A 23,894-nucleotide genomic window follows, 5' to 3' on the forward strand; every position below is an offset into this window, starting at 1 on the left:
TGGAGTACTTTCTGCACCACTGCTTGTCAAGTGCAGCTTATTAAGTTTATTCTCCCGTTACTGTAAGAAAGTCTGTAGAACCTGATGGTCACATCACATGGGAAGAAAATGTTCTGGCATTTATTATCATTATAATTATTACTGACTAATGCAGCATAATGCACTATCACTATCAGGCTATTGGCAAGAAGAGAACAGTTTATTCTAAAATATTGTAGACTAAAAGTATTCCTCCAGATGGGCTGTTAGAGCTTAATCCGTTTTATGGGAATTTAAATGATAAATTGGTCACACTGGCAGAGTGGCTCCAAATCACCAGCATAAAATCAAAGCATGAGCAGTTTAGAAGAAATAAGGCTTTCAGGCGTGAGTAGTCCGACATAAAAGGCAAGGCCACGGTGACCACCCCTTGCCCTACACTTAACTCTGGAGCTGACCCTTGAGAACAACTCTACTAGAGGCGGAAAACAAAGACTCAACAGTTCCCAAGAGACACCGTGAATCACAGTAGCCTAGGACTACCAGTTCAGTCTGTGCGCAAAAAGCACCGACATAGAATACAACAGTAACAACACCGTCCGCATGTGTTTGGGACGGGTAATCAAACTCAATTAGCAATCGGTTGTTTTGCCAGGGTTTCTCGTTGTCGATGTTTGTTACTCACAGTCTAAAGCCTTTGATCTCTCCTCCGACAACAACTACATGCACCAGTACCACCCAAGCCTGCATGGTGCCTGGCTGACAATTCACAATGTCTTCCTCAGCTGTGCCGTGCGTAAACTCCGAAGGCAATTCAGCGGCAGCAGCAGGTATATGGGGCTGTTTTGTTAGGTGCGCGACATTCCCAGAGAGAGAGAGAGAGAGAGAGAGAGAGAGAGAGAGAGAGAGAGCTGAGGAGGTCTGCCAAATGTTTTGACACATTGTGAGAGAGATCTGCATTGTATCCTTGTAGCTGTCAGCAACACCGTTTGACGCGGAGACGGTGTTGTGATTTGTTTAGGCTACTTTAACGAATACGTGTATAAAGCCTAGCTCAACCAAGCCCCGCCCCTAGCCTATATCATGCGCCATAACGCAAGACAACGTGGGGGGCATTCCCTTTGGACATGTTGTACAATTTGGCTAGATTCAAATGCTTTGTATCAAATCAATGTTGTATTATAGTACGTAAACAATCAATGTATCATGACCAAAATCGCATTATGGGCTTGGATCAGGCTTAAATTAGTTTGACTATCTATCCCCAACTGTAGTGTCCTGAATAGAATATAAAATATTAAAGTGCATGAAAGAATGTGGGCTGTGGGGGCAAAAGGGGTCGTGAAATTGTTGCTTGCTTAGTGTTAATGACTTATTACGGATTTAATAGGGAGTGGGACACCTCCTCCTGTATGGCACCTTCAATGATGGGTTAGGGGTGTTTAGCTTTAGAGTGTTACCTCTGTAATGTGACTTCACCACTGGGTCTGAAATGTTACACCTTCCTTTGCAGCTGGGCTGCATCTGCAACGCTGTTTGTCTCCACCATAAAATTGACCCGCATACTCTTACACAGTCGCACTCTTTTTCCCTCCTACATTTTGACAAAACAAAACAACAAAACCTCCCATAAAATGTCACAACATTAGAGCTGTTATTGAAACATATTAGCTAGTATTAAGTCATTCTTAACAGCTCACACTTTCTTGCCATTTGAAGGGCACATGGTTTTAAATGCATTGATATCATTCACTAAATTTGATGTAGTGCAAGAAGGGCCATTACTGTTTGAAAGCAGTGACGGCCATCAAGCCTCTTAAAGCATTCCGAAGCATATTTTCCTCATGGTGGCCTTGCAGCAGAGCAGGGTTAGGTTAGTGCCATTGGAAGGAGAGTGTGGTGATGAGTGGGAAAACACCAGTAAGTGCAGATGTGGGAAACTCTGCAGGGTACTAAGGGGGTGTTGGGGGTGGAGTGGGTTGGGGATCGGGCAGGCAGGGAGGGAGCTGAACTAACCCCTGCCTGCCTTCCAGGCTGGGCCAATGGGCCATGGTAATTAGATCTGGCCAATGTAGGCCTTGGGCTCAGGCCTCGGGGCATATAAGGGGGGTCCCCCATTGGCAACAGCCCCCTCATATCACTCAGAGGTCTTCTCTCTCGCCCCTCTCACTGCTCTGTCCATAGCACTTCATCCGTTCTCGCGGTCATTCGCCCAGCTTAGCCATCGCGGTCAGACAGAGGAGAAAACCATGGACGTCTTCTCCCCGTCTCAGATCTTCTACGACTCCTCTCCGGAGGGCCTGGAGTTCGGCGCCTCCGGCGCCTCGGAGCTGGCCTGCAGCTCCGAGGAGGACGAGCACGTGCGCGTCCCCGGGGCCCACCCGCACCAGCCGGGACACTGCCTCCAGTGGGCCTGCAAGGCCTGCAAGCGCAAGTCCAGCACGGTGGACCGGCGGCGGGCCGCCACCATGCGCGAGCGCCGGCGCCTCAAGAAGGTCAACCACGCGTTCGAGGCGCTGCGCCGCTGCACCTCGGCCAACCCCGGCCAGCGGTTGCCCAAGGTGGAGATCCTGCGGAACGCCATACAGTACATCGAGAGCCTGCAGGAGCTGCTCCAGGAGCAGGTGGAGAGCTACTACACCAGCCTCCCCGGGGCTCGGGGCTGCAGCGGCTCCGAGCCCGGGAGCCCCTCGTCCAGTTGCTCTGACAGCATGGTGAGACCCCCCCCCCCCCCCTCTCTCTCTCTCTCTCTCTCTCTCTCGTCTCAGAAGTACTCAAATGTTTTACTTAAGTATAAAGTGTCAATACTGCAATGTAGACAGACATACTCTGTTACAAGTATAGGAGCCCGGAATTCAAAATTGACTTGAGTAAAAGTGCAAAAGTATATTGGCTTCATAAAGTACCAAAAGTAAACCACTATGCAGTCTCATTTCAAGTTTTCAATGTATAGCAATCTTTTGAAAATAGCTGATCTACAAGCTCAAGCTTGTAGATCACAACAACGCCTCGTCGTGCAGCCTGTGAGCTTGTAGAGTTTCTATTTTTGATGTGCGACACTGGAACTCAACTACTGTAAGTATTGATCAGGCTAAACAACTATGATTCATTTGTATGCCAGATCCTACTAGAGTTAGACAGACAGCCTAATACTGTCACCTCAGAGAAAGGAAGTCTCTAGGCCCCCATTTAGACTGCAGTCACATCCAGTCAAATTCAAATCTGATTTATTTCTCAAATCTGATATTTTGGCCCGACCGCTCACACTGCATTTGCAAGTGACCAGATCGGATCTGTCACAGATCTGTGTGTTCAGACTGGCAAGCCAAATCCAGCCTGAATCAGATCTGTGCCTCTGTGCCACATGAAGATTGGAATGGAATCCGATTTGTTTAAAATCAGACTTAAGATTTGAATTGGATTTGAAACCACCTTTGAATGTGTCTCACTCAAGTCACATTTGTAAAAATCGGATTCCATGTGACTTGTTTGTGTAGACTTATTTAAACGAATCGGATTCCAATCTGGATGTTGCACAGATCTGATTCAGGCTGGATTTGGCTGCCAGTGTAAATGGAGCCTAAGTCTGTCGCACTGGTAGACAGTACTGTACATCTGCTCCAGATCCAGCATCAGCCCAGAAGATACAATGTTTTTTGATTAGCCTGTTCCCGGGGTGCAGACTGTGAAATTAAGGTTTTGAAATGGAGCCAGCTCATTTCTAATTTACAAACGTAATCAAATAAGCTTGCTTTGATCGCATCGCCCCCCAGACCTCAATTACCATGCTCTTTCATGCATATCCTCTCCCTTTAGCACTTTCAAACAAACTAAATCTATATTTCCCCAGTTTCCTGTCTGATCTGAGATGAAACTATCTAGCCAGATATGATGTCCTTGCTGTCGGGAAGAAACCACTTTTTTTTCTTCTTTTTTTCTTTGCATAAATCAGTGCTATTGAACACCCATTATGTCTGTGTGTTGCTTTGAAAATATTGAACCGATGAAAAGTAGTAAAAAGCGCTTGGGACAAATCCTCTTAACTCCATTGGTCCCTCTCAAACTGTCTGCTAAAACAACTAACTCCACCAACCCTCCCCCTCTCATGGACGTAATTGACTGTATATAAAGTCACAACACCAACTTTGATGAGGCAGTATTGCTTTGTCTTCAAAACATAAGGTTTTCTTCATTTCCTGAACATTGAACATGAACATTAAGTGGTTTCTTCCAGACGGCAGAGACATGTTTGTTGTTATTGTTGTTATTGGTCAGTCAGGAAACTGAACAACACATTTAGGTAACAATCAACTAATACAAGACACTGTAAAATCCTGAGCAATAATTGACCTCTACGAGTGTATAAATGCTCAGACAGAGAGCTAGATTAACAGTCGAGATTTTGTAGGGCAGGACTTGTGATGGTGGAGGGATGGTGTGTAGGCTAGTGGCGGCTTTCCCACCACCGGACACTTTATAGCCCTAATAAACCCTAACTAAATCCACCTTAAAAAAACTGGGGTGCTTTTCTGCATTCCATCCTGACTGCATGTTCTACACCGCTGCCAGGATTTTCTGCAGATTTACTAGGAGAGAGTGTCATCTTGCACAAACTGGTGTTGCTTCCACTGACACAATCGATTGGCCACGCTTGGAACAGAGCAGAACGGAGCAGAACAGAACAGCGGCATGGTAGTATATGGGAGTGTATATGGCTGCCATTCTGTCTCCAAGGTATAGATGATGTGAAAATAACCACTTAAGCCCCGTTTTACACTTCGTCGTACAATGGTGTCACACGGCGGAAATAATCGATCTTCGCAGCGCGCCATACATGATGCGACGCTATATGAGCTTGTGTAGATTGTAGATTTTGAAATATAAAGGTTTGCCTAATTAATACGACATGCCCAAAACAGAAACGGAAATAACCCTCTAGCCCAGTGGTTCCCATCAAACGTTTTAGCTCAAGAGACCCAAAGAGACATGAGACATTTGCCCGGGACACAAACTAGTGAAAATAGCAGATCTACAAGCTCACAATGTCTACTTTCACTAAACATTTGTTTTCTAATTTATGGAATGTCTTCGATTTGTCTGGAGGGGGGATCATTGAATTTTGTTTTTAATTAATTATTTATTTTTTGCTTTTTTGGGGGGGGAATGCTTATTTTATTATGTTTTGAAATAATATTTGAAAAGAATGTAGGAAACAAAAAATAAACAAAGGGACCCATAAAAATGTGTCAACGACCCACAAATGGGTCCCGATCCCCTGTTTGGGAACCAGTTCTCTAGCCCTGGTATATACTGAGGATGTCTGTGAGAAATACCATGAATTCTATTTCAAATGAAACCTTCTGCCTATATATGTATTTTTTTTAAAGCATGCGCAAGGACATATCATGCTTTTATTTTGTATTCATTGTCTTTCCTTACTTGTTTGTTTGATTGGACTTATATTGTTGTTGATTTGTCTTTTCCTTGAAGGCTGACTGCAACAGTCCTGTGTGGCCTCAGCTGAACAACTGCTACAGCAACAGCTACGCTTACTCTAAGAATGGTGAGTACCCTATGAGTGAATTAATTTGTATACATTCACACACAGGCATAGTGGGATATATATTAACACCGAAAGTACAACGTACACAATACAAGAAAGTATATAGTAGGGCATAAGTGATTAAATGAGCATTCAGGACTTTGCCATGGTTATTTATTGAAATCATGAAAGTTGAAACTGAAGCTGACCCTAACCAGTGGTGGAAAAGTAAAGTCAAATTTTGAGGTATTTGTACTTCCAATACTTTTTTCTTCTACTCCGCTACATCTCGGATCCAAATATTGTACTTTTACACTACTATTTATTTGAAAACTTTAGTTACTTTGTAGATTTTCATTATTATTGCAAAACAACATACATTTTGGCCATTTGAAAATAGCCGATCTGCAAGCTCACAATGCGTCGCATCGTGACACATTGTGAGCTTGTACATCGGGTATTTTCTAAAGATTTTTAGACATTTGAAAACTTAAAACAGGACATTCTGAGTACTTTCTTAAATCTTTGAGTACATTACAGTACATCTTTGAATTCTGAACTTTTTACTCAGCATATTTCTACATTGCAGTATTTATTGATGACTTCTACTTAAATAATACATACAAGTATTATTTCTGACTCCAAGGAACAGCAATGTCCGTGTCCACCTATGTGACGCCTATGTATGTGACGTTAATGTATGACTATTAGTACCAGTAGGGGCGCTGTTGTGCCAGACACAGAGAGAGAGATAGTGCTGTACTGTTGCCTGCTAATGAGAGAGAGAGGAGGGGGGAAAGGGGAGTTGCACCACTCAGTTCACACGGGTGTGATTTTTTTTCCACCAGTGACCCTAACTAACCAACCATCTCTGTGGTGTCCTCTCTCTCCCTCCAATCAGAGAGCTTGGCGGATAAGACGCCCGGCGCCAGCAGCCTAGCGTGCCTGTCCAGCATCGTAGACCGCCTGTCCTCAGTCGAGGCCGGTGGAGGAGGAGCGGGAGCACTGAGAGACATGGTGACCTTCTCTCCCTCATGCGGCTCCTCCGACTCCCAGCCCTGCACGCCGGAAAGCCCCGGCTCTTCTAGGCCCGTCTACCACGTTCTGTGAAGAACGCCCGTCGTCTTTGAACCCTTGGATATTATGTAGGGATGCACCAATGTATCGGTATCGGACGGTGTTTGCCGTTATCGGTATCGGCAAATAAAACAATAACCGATGTCAGTAACCGTGTTGTTGAGAAGCACACATTTTGCATTGGCTATGTTTGGTGTGTTATTGAAGATGTATTTGTTTCCCTGGCACAAAATAGCCTAGTAGCCAAAAAGTGAACCCGGACATGTTGAGTACACCAACGTTTTATGTTTAGTATGGGTCCCCAGCATGTAGAAACTGCCGGATGCTAACTTGCATATGTTGAGCAATTGGCATAATGGGGCTCAATGGGGCTCTATGGGCTGACTACTAGACTAAAAGGGGGAAATAACAACAAAAACTAAATGAACGCATATGGGTGTCAGTATCGGCAATCAGTCAAGATCTTATGCTATCGGTGCATCCCTAATAGTATGTACTATCATTGTCACAGATTGCAAAACAACTGTTCTGAGTGACGCAACCTCAGCGGTAGCTGAGGTTATGTGACAAACGCTGTCCCAACTTTTTATACTGTACATATAATTGTAAATATATAATGTAAATGCCCATTTATTCTATACAAGCTTTTTTATACCTAATGAAACATATTTAATTAACGGTTGATGTAATGTTGCTGACTTAATGTACGTTATTCATACAAAAAGTAGTATTTAAGCAGTATTGTATTTTTGTTACTTTCCACATCATTAAAGCTTTCATTGTTTTGTACAATGGTTTGTTCATCCTTATTATTGTTCCTTTGACAGTGAAGAATACAACAACATCTTCATGTGACTTTTCTAAACATGTCCAGATGTCTCTAAACTTTCAGTTGCCAAGCAACAATGTGTAAAAACAATCCAACTGAAGTAATGCAGATGGTGTTTGGAAAAACATGGCCTTACAATAGCTCGCACTGTCTCATCAAATGAACGGCATCTCAGCACCATCAGATCATTAATCTTAGTATTAACCCACCTGTGAAATCAGATATGACTAATTTGGGCCCCGTTGACTTCCCTTATAACATAAAAGTTAAATATTTCAAAACGTATGAAACATTTGTGCAGCGGTGCGTCTGTGGCCTACTGGCCAAGACATTTGGTGCTGATTGGTCCAGCGGTTTGCAAGATTATAGCAATAGTGAAATAGACAAACAGAATAGTACAGAGACTCTCTAGCCGCCATTTTGACCAATGCGGCCCTCGCCCCAAGTTGAGTTCGACACCCCTGCTCTAGCGGCTCTAGCCTAATGCAGTGACACAGCGTAACAAAGGAATTTCATTATCAGTGTAGTAGCAGTGAGGGAAATAAAAACATTTATGCAAACATCACCATCATTATTTAACAAAAATAACCAATTCGTAAAATCTTAGAAGTTTAGCCTCCTATATATACACGTGTCAACAGGAATGTGGTAGAAGGGTGGAGTAGAGCTGTATTGTGTAACGATGTGTTCTTCTCAACCAAATGTGAGTCCCTGTTAACACCCTTGATTATACCTTCAACACTTAAAGAACAAATGGCCTCTAATTGTTCTCCTCACATCCATTAAAGCCTGCTGTGTATGGTCTCAAGTTGTAGGAAAGAACATGGATGGATAGATAGATAATTATTATCATAACTAATTATAATTATCATTCAAATTGTTTGTAACATTTTCATAGTTTATGTCGTTGTTTGTTGCAAAAGTTGTTTAATATTAAATATATATATATATATATATATATTTTAATGTTTATTCATTTTTTGTTTTTTACAAATATAGAAGTAAATTGAGAAATAAAAACAGAGTGACAAATACAAAAAAAACTAAAACACACACAATAACAAAACACAAACTCCAAATCAAGACAACCAAAGAACATTCAAAACACAACAAAACAATAAAAACAATATATAATATATATATATAAAAAATAAAACTCCAATATAGTCAATATAGGCCTACATAGCAGATCATGGTCACAAACATTATCCAGACAAGACAGGTTGGCCAGTCAGGCGACAGTTAATCAGGTTCAATCAGGTTCAATCGGGGGCACAAGTGTAAGGCGGTCAACATGAGACAGAAAAGGCTGCCATACTTTACTGAATTTGGAGATTGAGCCACGCAATGTATATTTAATTTTTTCCAATTTAAAAAATACAGTATGTCAGAGATCCAACGGGAATGTGAAGGGCAATGTGCAAATGCTGACAGACAGATAGACAGACTGATTACTAATAATTAGGGATTTCAAAAGACTTAAAAAAATCGAACTAGAAAAGTGTTCTCCTTGGGACGCAGATCTCCACCAGGACTGCTTGCCTACCCAGGGCTTTGACAGTTGTGGGGTTCAGCCACAACTGTGAGGTTGTAGATCGGCTATTTTCACTACTTCTTAAACATATATTTGGGTTCTAATTTATGGAATTTCTTTGATTTTTATTTCTTCATGAAATAAAAAACAAACATTGCATTTTTTTTTTTCGAAAAGGTTTTGAAAAACTAAATTAAAAACTAAATGTAGTTAACCAAAAATAAAGGGACCCATAAAAATGGATCCGCGACCCACAAATGGATCCCGACCCAGTGTTTTGGAACCAGTGGGCTAGAGTATAGACAGAACTATAGTCCGAACAAAAGGAATTACTTTTTGTATCAAGGCCTATTATTTATTCAGCATTTTACCCAAAACTTTGAATATTTTGTTGTTGTTGGACACAATACCTGCATGCTGTATTGACGTTGTTACAGATAGGAGAGATAACAGGCAAACGTTGATCAAAATAACCATTATTCTAATCTACAGTCTCTAACTGTGTATGTAGACTTCTTGTAAGTTAAGTAATGCAGACGTTTAACAATAATTTAACTCTTGAGAGCGTAAAATGAAACCAAATGGACTCTTAGAGAAGTCCATTTGGTTACCAATTCTCCATAGCCATGGAGAACCCCCTCAAGGACCACGGGTGGCCTGTAGTAGTGTGCTGTGGATTTTGTAACTAGTAGGGCTGTGTGCATATAAAGCTCATTTGAATTACATGTGGGGGGGGGGGCCGTGCAATGGTGCGTGCGGTGTCTGACCTACCGGGGCGGCGCCCTGGACAGCCCCACCGCCAGCTCACCACTGCTGGACCACTGGTTGAGAACAACTGCTCTATAGTGTCTCGGCCCCCGCAGGCACAATGCATGTTGTGCGTGGTCTGAAACATAGTGGACATACCAAACGGCTGAAACGGGGGATTGTATTTCAATAACCCCGGCGCACTGACTCCACTCCAAATGTCAGCGGTGGTGGAGAAAGTACTCAATTGTTTTACGTAAGTAAAAAAGTATCAATATACTGTCTGCAATGTAGAACTATACTTTTTGATTGATTGAAATATTTACAGTTTGCAGAATTACAGTAGGCCTACATTTCAAGCACAACTCAATACAAAGACTGTTAACTGTGAGTGGACGACCCAATAAAGCATTACACTTGTTTACAAGAGGGTCCACCTTTTTCAATTCATCAAAACATTTAGAGACGTACAAATAGATACTTCTATGTAGCCAAAGTACAGAACAGGAATTCATCATAAAGGAGGTAAAAAGGGAAAAGAAACATATACAGTGAGGGGAAAAAGGGGTGGGTGGGGGATTCCGATTTTACGGGGGCCAGTTCCGAATTGCAGGCGTCCGTATAGGTGCCCTTTGAGAGCGGTTTTGAAGGAGTCAAGGGATTCACATGTCTTAATGACTGTTGGTAGGGCATTCCACATTTTGGTGACATAGTAGCGAAAATAATTTAGTCCCTTGTTTGTGCCGAATCTGGGTTGTACATGGTTTGTTGCACTCCCTCTGGTGTTGTGGGTGTGGACTTCGTTAACATGAAGGAAGTATTTAGAAAGGTACATGGGTATCTTGGTGGTGTATCGAATCTTGTGGACCAGACCCATTGCAAGATGCTGTACTCTGTCGTCAAACCTAAGCCATTCCAGCCTGTCAAAGTGGGCAGGGGTGAGGTGGGTTCGGGGGGTGAGGCAGTGAAGTAGGAGCCTGACCAGTTTGTTTTGGGAGGTCTGGAGCCTTGTTTTAACCCATTCTGGGCGGGAACCCCTATTTGTACCTTACCCCCTCAGGCCGGGAACCCATATTTGGGTTCTGTACAGTATGTACAGTATTCAAAAATGTAAACATTTTGATTCTGCTATATCAATATTTGAAGCTTTTCAGAAACCTTAGGTCAGGATTTAGAGGCGTTTTTAGAATCGGCCTTAGGCCTGAATGGGCCTTTGAGGTGCTGTGGTACCAGGAGGTGCCTGCATAGTCGAAGAAACCTTGTACGAGGGCTCCTGTTAAGGTCTTCAAGGTGTTTTTGTTGACCAGTGAGGAGATCCTGTAAACTAAAGGAATCTTGTTCCTTGATTGACCTTTTTGATTACGTTTTTGGCCATTTTATCACCGGAAAGATTAGCCTCCAGGATGGAACCTAGGTAGGTAATTTCCTCTTTTCGTGTGATAATTACAAGTAAGACGCGCAAACGCGGGAAGCGAACGCAGCTCGTGTGTGTGTGGTTGTGTGTGTGTGTGTGTGTGTGTGTGTGTGTGTGTGTGTGCTACAGCTGCGCCCTGTGTGTGTGTGTGTGTGTGCTACAGCTGCGCCCTCTGGTGGCGGGCGGGTGGTGTAACAGCGGGACAGACACACACACAGACATTCAGCCCTTGCTGTCATAGTAAGTGGCTCACTGCGTTCGCAATAATAATAATACTACACTAAATATTTTTGAAAATAGATCTACAAGCTCACAATGCATATTCGCAATGTATATAGCGCTGAAGTGGTTACTGAACAATGAAAGTCTACAAAGTAACTAGTAACTAAAGTTTTCAAATAAATGTAGTGGAGTAAAAGTACAATATTTCCCTGTGAGATGCAGTGGAGTAGAAGTAAAAGTAGCTCAAAATTGTACTTAAATACAGTACTTAAGTAAATGTACTTATACTGTAGTCACTTTCCACAACTGAATGTCAGTGATGTCGTTTTCCACTGGCAATGTGCTCGTAAATCACTCATTCACCAAGGTTGTGCATCAATGGAGACCTACGTACATGAAGGTTATTATGGTTTCAAATGAACAACATGAGAGAAGATAACATGAGTTAAGTTGTAAATTCAATATCACTCTAAATTTTGTAATGACAATTTGAATTGTGTTTTTCTTTAGCTATATTTTAATTGGTAGGCAACTCATTTTAATCCTCTACATTCAATGGTGTTCCTGGGACTCGGGATGTCTGATCTTGCAGTACTGGCAAAAACCACAAGGTGGAGGTGTTTCTAAAGTGTCTTAAGACATTGAATTCATTTGACAAGCCATGATGATGACAAGATTCTACAGATCACATTTTTAAATATCATTGACAGAGATTAGATTAATTGCTGTAGCCTATGCTGTGATTAAATGACAAGACTGAGTTATAGGGTTTTATCTCAAACCGCCTCACATTGTTTGCTGTTTACGGTAAATGCAAATGTTCTCAAACAATAAAATCAGCCTGTGTCAGCAGGCTCAATGACATTACTAAATGCAAAATATGCTAACAATACTAAATGCAAGCTGCCTCAGGGAGCCAAAGGTGAAGCCGTTTTCTCTGTTGGTCAATACTATTTCAGGACATGAATAAGATATGAAGACAGTATCAGCAACACTCGGTGTAACAACAAAAAGTGCTAGCGAAAGTATAGCGATGTTGGAACTGAATTTAGTTCATATTGCTCGATCGCTTGACTTTAACCTTTTTTTTCTCCCTTTACTTTGCACATTCAAACACACATTTTGAATTATGTGAGATATCTGAGGAGAGTGTTGTTAACTTGTTACCATGCCCATTTTACATTTGTAGGCCTACCACAGGTGGTGGAATGGAAGTAGCCTCCTCAGATTTGAAAGTACTAGCAATACTTTCAATTTTAATTGGTAAAAATTTAATTGTATATAGGCATCAATATTGAAACGCTTTCTTTCTTTTTCTCCCACTCTTATTTCCTAGACTGGTAAACTTCCCCGGTCGCGAACATTTGATTTGAAAATTACAGATTGCATTTTATAATTCCATCTTAGGTACCATGGTGTTACATGCAGGCTTTCACCTCTGACCCTAATTAACTGGTTTTCATGAAGACAAGGAGACAGGCTCTGTCGACTGCTTGCAAAGAAGGGCACCTTGTTGACAACAATATTCCAAGTTTATTTGTTGTTGTGTTATTTGATGAATATGAATATCAGCCAGTCGCTGACTCAAAATAAACTTGGATCCCAGCAGTTCCCTATAGCAACGCAATTCCACTGACAAGGTCATTTGTCAGTTGTGAAGAGATTCAGGAATTAAAGTTTCGTGTGACAGCTCACAGCACCTAAAAGAATACTTCAGTGCTCGCAGGCACAGCAGGAAACCTTCATTATTTTCTGTTGGGCATTTTAATGTTTGGTTAAAAAGCAGCGTGCAGTTCACTGCCCGCTATAGGCCTAGTATGGCAGGGCAGCAGTGAAAGAGGTTTCCTCTGTCACAAGGCCCAAGAGTCTCTTCATTCGTTTCAGTGTCTGCTCGCTGCATTGGTCTGACATAGGGTAATTGTCTTTCTGTTCCGACGCTTAAATCTTGGACCAGTGAGAAATGCCAATAAGGCCACAAGCATTGCGTACGGCAGCTGCATTTAAACGAGGTGGCTGTGGTAGACTTACATATTGGTCATCAAACAAGCTACTGTATCAACAAAGCCTCACACAAACTTAAATGCAGTTCAAGAAACATCAAACAAGAGACAAATGTATCACTGTACACAAGCACATAGATTTATTTATACAAATATAATATGTATAACAATTGCATATCACCGGTTTGCTTTCTTATTTTTTGATCTGTATGTACGTTAAATACAGGACTACCAGCTTCAAAAATGCAAGTCTTCAATTAAGAAAGAGTACTTGAATTAAGATACAAAAAGGCTCTGGCAACACAGTAATGTTCTGAGCGTTAATTTAGCTCAGAGAGAGTAAAAAGTGACCCTTACAATCTCAGAATTAAATTAACACTTGTGATTTTGCTATGTACATTAAGATGTAGGCCTATACTGCTTTGAGAGTGAGAGAGGGACAGAAATAATTTGATCTAAACAGGGACGGGTTTCCCAACATCCTTTAACACTGAGGTCCCTTAAGACTTACACTTTTGCACTACGCGCCACACGGACCTTACAGCAAACACGCCATTTAGGAAACCATGGCCTACTTGAAATGTAAATCAAACAAAAATATGTACCGTAAGTCTAACATGAGGTCATCTGGCAACACAAGTTCACTAGGCAACAATAAATCAATAGAGCAACATTGGCATTTTAATTAGGGTTTGTATGGTCAGTAGTTTAGTTACAAGGGTTTGAAAGAAGAAAAAAAAAGATCTCTCACAGCTCAGAGGGAGAAGACGGATAAAACATTCCACACAGTCTCACAATGATTGTCAAATATGGAAACCGGACGAGCAGATCAAAGATGGTTTAGTAGTCAATAGTCATGCGATTCAGGTGTGTATACGACCTACTGTATGTACCTACCAGTATCCAGCGGCAATACAACGATGATCTTTTAAATTATAATCAAGAAGTCTTAACAAAAAGTATACAATACATATTTAAATAGAACTATAAGCTTTTCCGTAAATCTCCAATAAAACTATAAAATAGACTGATCTGAAAAATAAAACCTAATCATAATCATATTTGGACACGCCGTTCATGTGACATGTTGACATTCTTTGTGTCCTTTGCGGGAACCTGTCGCGTATCTTGTATTTTGAGACGCATCTGACCCCAATAGGCCTAACTCATATACTAGTGTATATTATAGATATATTATCTGGATAGATAGATCTCTTGAGGCTTACCTCCAGTCTAATAATACATTTATTGCACATTAATTGTACTATAATGTTCCCACTGAATCAATAATCTCCTTGAATGGCACTGTGGAGTCGTCTTTACATCACACAGTGCAGAAGATCCAGTTTTACTTTACAGCCATCCAATAAATCATTTGTCTGACCTTGATGCTTGTGTGTTCCACGTAGAATTAAATTGTGTTATTGCTAAATCTAGAAGATTCCCCAAATACAAAATATTTTCTTGCTACAATATAGAAGGTAAAAAAGTCCACATTTATCCAAAACAGGACACGTTTGGACACGCACACACGCACACGCACACGCACACACACACACACACACACACACACACACACACACACACACACGCACACACGCACACACACACACACACACACACACACACACACACACACAAAGAACAATGGTCATGTGTATCAACACAAGCACCAGTAGAATAATGAATAGAAACAACACTGTACATGTCATGGAATAAGAAATGTCAGTAAAGAATGCTGTAAGAAATGGATGGCTAAATGAAAAGACAACAAAAGAAAGAGCAGGATTTCATAACACAACATTCACCAACTAGAGGAGAAAACATTTGAAGTTCAAAGGAGATATGAAGGGGGGTGGGATGACTGACTTTCAGTGCGAGCCTTTCTCTTGCGTTTTCATACATGTCTTCCAAGCACAAATTTCAGTACGAACAGCTCTTTGTATTTTTGCTCAGTATTTGGTGGTACACAGTAGAGACAGAGAGATAGAGAGACAGAAAGACACAGAGAGAGAGTCTTCTATTCTGCGTGACTCCTTCGGGATCCTCGGCACACATAGATGGTTCCTAAGATCCATGTCTCTGTTTGCCATCACTTCTTCTCACTTGAGAACGTCCTGCCAATCCGAAAACATGAACACAAAAATACTGACGGTGAGACTTACATACTTTGGGCACTAGCCGACAGCTCAGTCAATGATGGATTTTTATCATATAATGTTATCAATTAATTAGGTATCAACGCTTGCATGTTACGCAAGATAGTGGGAAGTATCTTCCAAGTGCATACATTTGTTTACTCAAAGGGACACTACGATTTTCAACAGAACATTAGGGCTAATGTTCCGTTATTGGCCATAAAACTGAGCGGTCTTCTGTGTGTTTCTGAAACGCCGGATTAGGGTGAACACTTACTTCCTGCTTTTCAGCAACAAAAACATGGTGTCCTTGTAACGGCAAAATAGTGATCTTGACTTCAGATAATATACATCAGGTTAATGTAATGGCTGGCGATAGAGGTGTAGGGGCGTTTAAGGCCAATGCCTGCCAGTGAAATTCATTCATCATCTATCACCCTAGATATTGCAGCGCCCGTGAAAACCGAGACAAGAAGCATCCGTAAAATCCTCTTCTGTAATGTAAAGAGGGAACTGGTGAAAGGCAGTGAAAGGAAATCGAAAGCTGTTAAACGGCGGAAAATGTGTTTTTACTCTTTCATACTCATATGTAAGATCTCGTGAAGGAATTTACTGTGTAGTCAAGGAAAGCATTTCTCCAACACATTTCTGAATATACAGAACAGTTTTTGTGCCGTCTTTCGCACGGCCATCAACCGCCACCGAGAGCATTTCATTTTTTACAGTACAATATGTACAAGATGTACAGTACATTGTACAGTACAATGTACAAGGATGCATACGTTCCGCTTCCGTGGTTTCCAACCTTTTTCACATAAAGGTCCATTATGTATTCTGCATTTGAGCCACGGATCACCATTTGAAGACATTTAGTCTCTCAGACCCAAGACTATTTATTTGTTGGATAATATTTTATCCACAATTCCATGCTGTGGATACCATAGGAGAGATAACAGGCATTTATCAAAACAACAACTATTCTACATTCTCCAATTGTGTAGACTTCCTGTGAATTAAGTAACGCAGATGTTTATTTAATAACTTTTGAGAGCTTAAAATGACTACCATCTCTCCATCATTTAGCTGTGGACCACCTGGAACCCCCTAAAGGTCCACTAGTGGTTCCCGGACAACTGGTTGAAAACCACTGGCTTAGATAATGAGTTGACCATTCATCATAAAATGCTTGATTTGACAACATTTTGATATAGTAAGGAATGGTGAAACAAAAACAATAAAACACACAAAAAAACAAAAAACTGTGTGAACTGTGAACACAAAAACTACCACAGACTAGATGGCCATGCAATCTCGTTTAAATCACTTTAGAACCAGCGGAGACCTTAAATAACCGTGATTGCATTATCGACAGCACATTGCAATCCAAAACTGATCCTGAATCTGATGAATCTTGTTGTCAGCTGTGGTTACATGAGCCAAATTCTTATTTAAATGATGTCTGTCTGTCTGTCTGTCTGTCTGTCTTGTCTATCTATGTCTCATTGTCTATCGGATGGATGGACGGGCGGACGCACTGGTGGACGGACGGACGGATTTCTAAAATGGAAACCTCAGGCTCAGATATATCTTTTGAGGAAATTAATACAATTCTAAAACTCTAGGCAAATTTCATAGTGAAGCACCATGCGATGAACTTCATTCATGCAACTCGAATAGACTTTGATTTGTCTTCCATCTCTAGTAAGATTGATTTAGTCAGTCTTAATGTATCCTTTAAAACTTTGCCAACTTTACAGTAGGTTTGGTTTCAGAGGCAGTTCACTGCCCTCAGTGGTCAGTCGAACCCTGCATGATTTAGAGATATGACTTCACAAATACTACCTGCTCATCCATATTCCTGCAGAGAATCCGATATAATCACTCTACAAACCTTGGCTAAACCTGCAGCCCACGTAGTGAGATCATTATTGCACTGACTTCACCTATACCCACTGCTCTTTCAGGTTTGGATACCCAACTGGGCTTAGGGTGGAATGATGGAATTGTTTTCTACAACTGATAAGAAGAGTTGGATGTCAAACATCAAAAGCAAAGTACTTTATCATTATGCTTCCCTTCTGCAGCCATAGTGCTTAATGAAGGAAGCTTGAAGGAATCTATGACTGACAATTCAAAGAGCTAGACCAACATTCCAGTCTTCAGCATTAGTTCATAAGAAAAGGCACTGAAACTGAGCCTGGTAAATCCAATAGCGTATTAACTTGAAAAGTGGACTTTTTTTGCAGCTCCTGGAAAGACATATTGTTCTTAAAAGATGCGATCATACGAGGACACCTTTCTTTCTTATAGCCTTTAAGTCTAATTCCAGGCCTGAAATAGAACGCTTTTTGAAATCCTCCGAATCCAAAACATACAGGAAAGCTTTGACATTTTGGCAATTGGCACCATGATACTGTATATAGCCTAATCTAGTTAGAATAAATATAAGCATGTTCATAGTATAGCAAAGAGTCTTCACTATTATGTAAAAATCACACTTGTGCAAAGTGAGGGCGGGCGCCCTCATATTTTTCGTCATAGCCTATAGTGTCGGTCGATGAAATCAACAGTGACCTCCATTACATGTAGATCTTCTGGGGCGTCAGGTTCTATGGCGTGGTACCAAAACAAAACAAAAGACGTGCACACACAGGTACGGCACAGTATGGTGCACACACGCGCATGATAGAAAGATCTGAGAACCCATCGTCAAAAAAAGAAAGGGAAAACAGCACCCTCTTTTCCTTGAATTTGACGCCAGTCAACAGTCTCGAGAGACTACTGGTGGTGAGTGCATAGTACGCGATACACGGCGTGTCAAGTACCCAAATCAAATGGCTACACTTTGCATAATAACAGGGACCAGGGTTAACCGTTCTCAGACGTGCGTGATTAAAATTACATACCACGCGGGCAAAAATAAGAGTCACTCCAGTGTGAAGTGAGGGGCGCTCTTATCATCATAATATATCATCATACGGTACATCATCTCATTCAGGGCCAATCAACAATTTGCATCCTCACTTTTCCGTCTTCACTGGTGGAGACTCACCTCTCTATGACATGTGGTTCTGCTGGGGCGTGGTCAGGTTCTGCTGCTGCTGGATGAGGAGCTGCTGCTGCTGCCGCCTGCGTGCCGTGCGCAGCTTCTCGAAGCGTGCCTCCATCTCCTCCAGCACCTTGGGCGTGTAGCGCACCACCAGCTTCACGCTGTCCTTGGCCGCCTTCAGCAGCTCCACCGCCTTCTCGTGGTGCTCCCCCTCCACGCTCTGCAGGGAAACGACCAAATCGGAAGGCGTCAATTTCGGCAAAGAAACGTACCCATTCTGACCTGAGATCAGATTCTAAAAATGTCTTCTACATCCTGACGGTTTTCTGAAAAAGCTATGTTTCTATATGTCAGTCGTTCTTTAGATTTTTCTAAAATAGACCTACAATAGCTATAGCATAACATAATGCTAACACCAAAAGGGGTTCCCATTTCTGAAATAGTGGATCTACAAGCTCTCGACGCGTCGCTTCGTCGAGAGCTTGTAGATCAAAAATATTTTCACAATTTGTTTGGGGGTGAAAAGAGAAAATGTTTCAAATTCTTTTATTTTGCCTATAATCACAAATACGGATGCCACGTTGAAAGTGGTCAATACATTTATGGTTGCATAGAATAAAACATGTTTTATCAAAATTTTAATGAAAATGTTGATGGATTGTGAAGAAATCACATTAATCTGCAAAAACAATTCAGACATTTATGCATAAAATAACTGAATTTAAGGTTAAATGTGAACACTAGGGGGCCATTGCCATCGCCTGATGACCCAAATGACGCCCAATGGTGATGGGGTGGAGTACAGAGAGAGAGTGAGAGAAAGAACATTTGAGGAAAGAGCGAGTACAGGGAAAAAGACAGAGAGAGGGAAAGAAAGACATAATATAAACTGTTGAATTGTGAGAAACGTCCACGGCCAAAACACCAGAGTGAGCTCCGTTGATCTCGTTCCCCCCAGATTGTACACTGACACACGGTTTGTAAATACATCAAAGATGCGAATATAATCCATTTCTAATGCATGCCTTGGCCTGGAGGAGAGGTCATCAGGTGGTCTCCAACCTTCTTAGAGTGTCTCAACCCTCAACCACTACACTCAGCAGTGATTGGCCAAGTCACTGCTCCTCTCCTACCAGGCTTCCAGCTATAGACAAGTCCACGGAGGGGAACCCGCACGCACCCAGCCATCATCGAGGCGCAACCAGTCTGTGGTTCGAAACCTGCCGGCCAGGTGCAGCAAACCAGTGCTGACCACACCTCAGCAACCGCCGCACCAGAAAATAAGATATATTTTAAGCATGCGTGCAACATGACAACTGTTTTAAAGTATTGTACAGTAACAACTAAAGTCTCTTTAATGTTTATGTTGTACGATTACTACAAAACAATCTCAAATAAAGGGATTTAAGATCATTAAAGCTGGGCTGTTGCCCTGAGTCCAATGCATTTCTGCCTGCTTCCGGTCCAGGACTTGGCCCAGTCGGTTGTCTATGTAGTGACCACGCTACTAAATTACATGTTGCTGCATCATGCTGGATCCACTGCTGCTTTCACATGTTGACTTCCACCACTACAGACATCAACAGCCCACATTAACTTCCCGCCGCTGCTCCTCACTGCCTGCACCAAACGCTCACACTCTTCACACAGGCATTGACCAGCAACATGCATTGTGGTGGGGGGGTGCGTTACAGATGGCCATGTCCTGTGTGGCTCTGTCTTGTAGTCACTCGCGCGTCAAAGCCAAGGACAATGTCGCAATAGCGGATAGCCTACTGCACCGCATGTCATAAAACAAACACAATTGATAAAAAAACAAAAACATCTCACGACGGGTCGCGCGTGTCATTCCAAATCCCTACAGGGCTGCGTAAACACCCGCAAATGCCTGCCAGTGTTGTCTGTACTGTGCACACGCCCCCCAGGCAAAACCAATTAGCGTGTGCCGTGCGTGTGTGCGTGCGTGCGTGTGTGCGTGCGTGCATCAGCCACAGATAAATTAATTTGTGTGAGTCCCAGGAATACACAGACGCCCCCCATGGAATTCTCCGCACACCACTTGCCTAACAATAGTCACTTTGTGCCCTTCCCAAGCTCATCCGATAACAATTCCCTCCCAAACAATAATGAGATCTATACATCGCATGACCCACACTGTACCTAATTTGGTGTTCATATATCATAGGATAAATGCCTAAGTCATTTTTTGGCGAAATTGAGATTTCTGCATACAGGTGATCTCCTGGGGCTGCTGCATCGTTCTGGATCATCGCCTATGTCCTCAGCCAATCACAAAGCTCACAATCTTCAAAAATGATGATCTGCCTAAGTCACTTGTGTGATTTGAGCATTTTTACGTTGCCGCCTAACTCACTTTGTGTGACTTGGGCATTTTTACATTGCATACACAGCAAACAACAGTTACTCTAATAGACCCCCAGGTGTTTAGTATGGAGTTAACATTACTCTAACAGACCCCCAGGTGTTTAGTATGGAGTTAACATTACTCTAATAGACCCCCAGGTGTTTAGTATGGAGTTAACATTACTCTAATAGACCCCCAGGTGTTCTGTATGGAGTTAACATTACTCTAATAGACCCCAGGTGTTTAGTATGGAGTTAACATCACTCTAATAGACCCCCAGGTGTTTAGTATGTAGTTAACATTACTCTAACAGACCCCCAGGTGTTTAGTATGGAGTTAACATTACTCTAACAGACCCCCAGGTGTTTAGTATGGAGTTAACATCACTCTAATAGACCCCCAGGTGTTTAGTATGGAGTTAACATTACTCTAACAGACCCCCAGGTGTTTAGTATGGAGTTAACATTACTCTAACAGACCCCCAGGTGTTTAGTATGGAGTTAACATTACTCTAATAGACCCCCAGGTGTTTAGTATGGAGTTAACATTACTCTAATAGACCCCCAGGTGTTTAGTATGGAGTTAACATCACTCTAATAGACCCCCAGGTGTTTAGTATGGAGTTAACATCACTCTAATAGACCCCCAGGTGTTTAGTATGGAGTTAACATCACTCTAATAGACCCCCAGGTGTTCTGTATGGAGTTAACATTACTCTAACAGACCCCCAGGTGTTTAGTATGGAGTTAACATTACTCTAACAGACCCCCAGGTGTTTAGTATGGAGTTAACATTACTCTAATAGACCCCCAGGTGTTCTGTATGGAGTTAACATTACTCTAACAGACCCCCAGGTGTTTAGTATGGAGTTAACATCACTCTAATAGACCCCCAGGTGTTTAGTATGGAGTTAACATCACTCTAATAGACCCCCAGGTGTTCTGTATGGAGTTAACATTACTCTAACAGACCCCCAGGTGTTTAGTATGGAGTTAACATTACTCTAACAGACCCCCAGGTGTTTAGTATGGAGTTAACATCACTCTAATAGACCCCCAGGTGTTCTGTATGGAGTTAACATTACTCTAACAGACCCCAAGGTGTTTAGTATGGAGTTAACATTACTCTAATAGACCCCCAGGTGTTTAGTATGGAGTTAACATCACTCTAACAGACCCCCAGGTGTTCTGTATGGAGTTAACATTACTCTAACAGACCCCCAGGTGTTTAGTATGGAGTTAACATTACTCTAATAGACCCCCAGGTGTTTAGTATGGAGTTAACATCACTCTAATAGACCCCCAGGTGTTCTGTATGGAGTTAACATTACTCTAATAGACCCCCAGGTGTTCTGTATGGAGTTAACATTACTCTAACAGACCCCCAGGTGTTTAGTATGGAGTTAACATCACTCTAATATACCCCCAGGTGTTCTGTATGGAGTTAACATTACTCTAACAGACCCCCAGGTGTTTAGTATGGAGTTAACATCACTCTAATAGACCCCCAGGTGTTCTGTATGGAGTTAACATTACTCTAACAGACCCCCAGGTGTTTAGTATGGAGTTAACATTACTCTAATAGACCCCCAGGTGTTTAGTATGGAGTTAACATTACTCTAATAGACCCCCAGGTGTTTAGTATGGAGTTAACATCACTCTAATAGACCCCCAGGTGTTCTGTATGGAGTTAACATTACTCTAACAGACCCCCAGGTGTTTAGTATGGAGTTAACATTACTCTAATAGACCCCCAGGTGTTTAGTATGGAGTTAACATCACTCTAATAGACCCCCAGGTGTTCTGTATGGAGTTAACATTACTCTAACAGACCCCCAGGTGTTTAGTATGGAGTTAACATTACTCTAATAGACCCCCAGGTGTTTAGTATGGAGTTAACATCACTCTAATAGACCCCCAGGTGTTTAGTATGGAGTTAACATCACTCTAATAGACCCCCAGGTGTTTAGTATGGAGTTAACATCACTCTAATAGACCCCCAGGTGTTTAGTATGGAGTTAACATCACTCTAATAGACCCCCAGGTGTTTAGTATGGAGTTAACATTACTCTAATAGACCCCCAGGTGTTTAGTATGGAGTTAACATTACTCTAATAGACCCCCAGGTGTTTAGTATGGTAACATCACTCTAATAGACCCCCAGGTGTTTAGTATGGAGTTAACATCACTCTAATAGACCCCCAGGTGTTTAGTATGGAGTTAACATCACTCTAATAGACCCCCAGGTGTTTAGTATGGAGTTAACATTACTCTAATAGACCCCCAGGTGTTTAGTATGGAGTTAACATCACTCTAATAGACCCCCAGGTGTTTAGTAGACATGTATTAAAAAATGCCTAAGTCACAGATTATTTTCTTGAAAATGGCCTAAGTCACTTTTTTTTGTTATGGAATGACTCTCATGTTTATCTTTTTGTAAAAAACATTTTGTTAACCCCTCAGGAAACCATTGTAAAAATCTGCATTAAAAACTCTTACATACTTGCGAGAAAATGTGTTTTTCCTTATTATCCGAAAATCATAAAAAATGACTTATGCATTTATCCTATGAGGCTAACGATATTAGAACGGGTAAGGTGATGTAAATTCTCCATTCATTATCAATGGCGTTTAATGTTTGTGTGTTAGGGCAAAATAGCCAATTTGCTCAGACACATATGACGTGAATTCAACATTTGTGTTAGGACAAAAATCTACACTATAGCTGAATATAGGAATATGTCCCTCAAAAAAGCACATAAGTTCAATAAAATGTCTGCAAAGAGACGTTAAAACCCTAGAAAGCACTATGGCTTGTTTCCATTGAGGTCCTTCCTATTCAATTCTACTATTGTACCATTGTACTTTTTGCAAACGGTATTAAATCAATCAACCACTCACTACTTTATATAATTTATATTGGTGAGGGTGTTTGAGGGATGGAGAATTGCAAAAGAGGTAGACGGAGCACAAAATGTTCAGTAGGCCATTTTAATTGC

General features: G+C 41.6%; 2 protein-coding genes across 2 annotated transcripts in view; one reads left to right on the forward strand and one right to left on the reverse strand.

The window, feature by feature from the left end:
* Positions 1-2,146: 2,146 nt before the first annotated feature.
* myf5 (myogenic factor 5) lies at positions 2,147-7,405 on the forward strand. The gene is made up of 3 exons (XM_083757664.1): positions 2,147-2,693; positions 5,470-5,542; positions 6,423-7,405. Exons 1-3 carry the CDS (start codon positions 2,229-2,231, stop codon positions 6,629-6,631), a joined length of 747 nt encoding a protein of 248 aa, XP_083613790.1. The 5' UTR covers positions 2,147-2,228; the 3' UTR covers positions 6,632-7,405.
* A 6,054-nt stretch (positions 7,406-13,459) lies between these two features.
* The window catches only part of lin7a (lin-7 homolog A (C. elegans)), a 53,902-nt gene continuing 43,467 nt past the window's right edge, over positions 13,460-23,894 (reverse strand). Inside the window, exons 5-6 of the mRNA XM_083758284.1 lie at positions 18,535-18,751; positions 13,460-15,461 (exon numbers count right to left, since the gene is read on the reverse strand). Of these exons, the coding sequence (XP_083614410.1) occupies positions 18,539-18,751 (213 nt within the window). The 3' untranslated portion in view covers positions 13,460-15,461; positions 18,535-18,538. The remainder of the gene's footprint in view (positions 15,462-18,534; positions 18,752-23,894) is intronic.

This window comes from Protomyctophum parallelum (genome assembly GCF_964188405.1).
Source record: "Protomyctophum parallelum genome assembly, chromosome: 22".
Classification (NCBI taxonomy): Eukaryota; Metazoa; Chordata; class Actinopteri; order Myctophiformes; family Myctophidae; genus Protomyctophum; species Protomyctophum parallelum.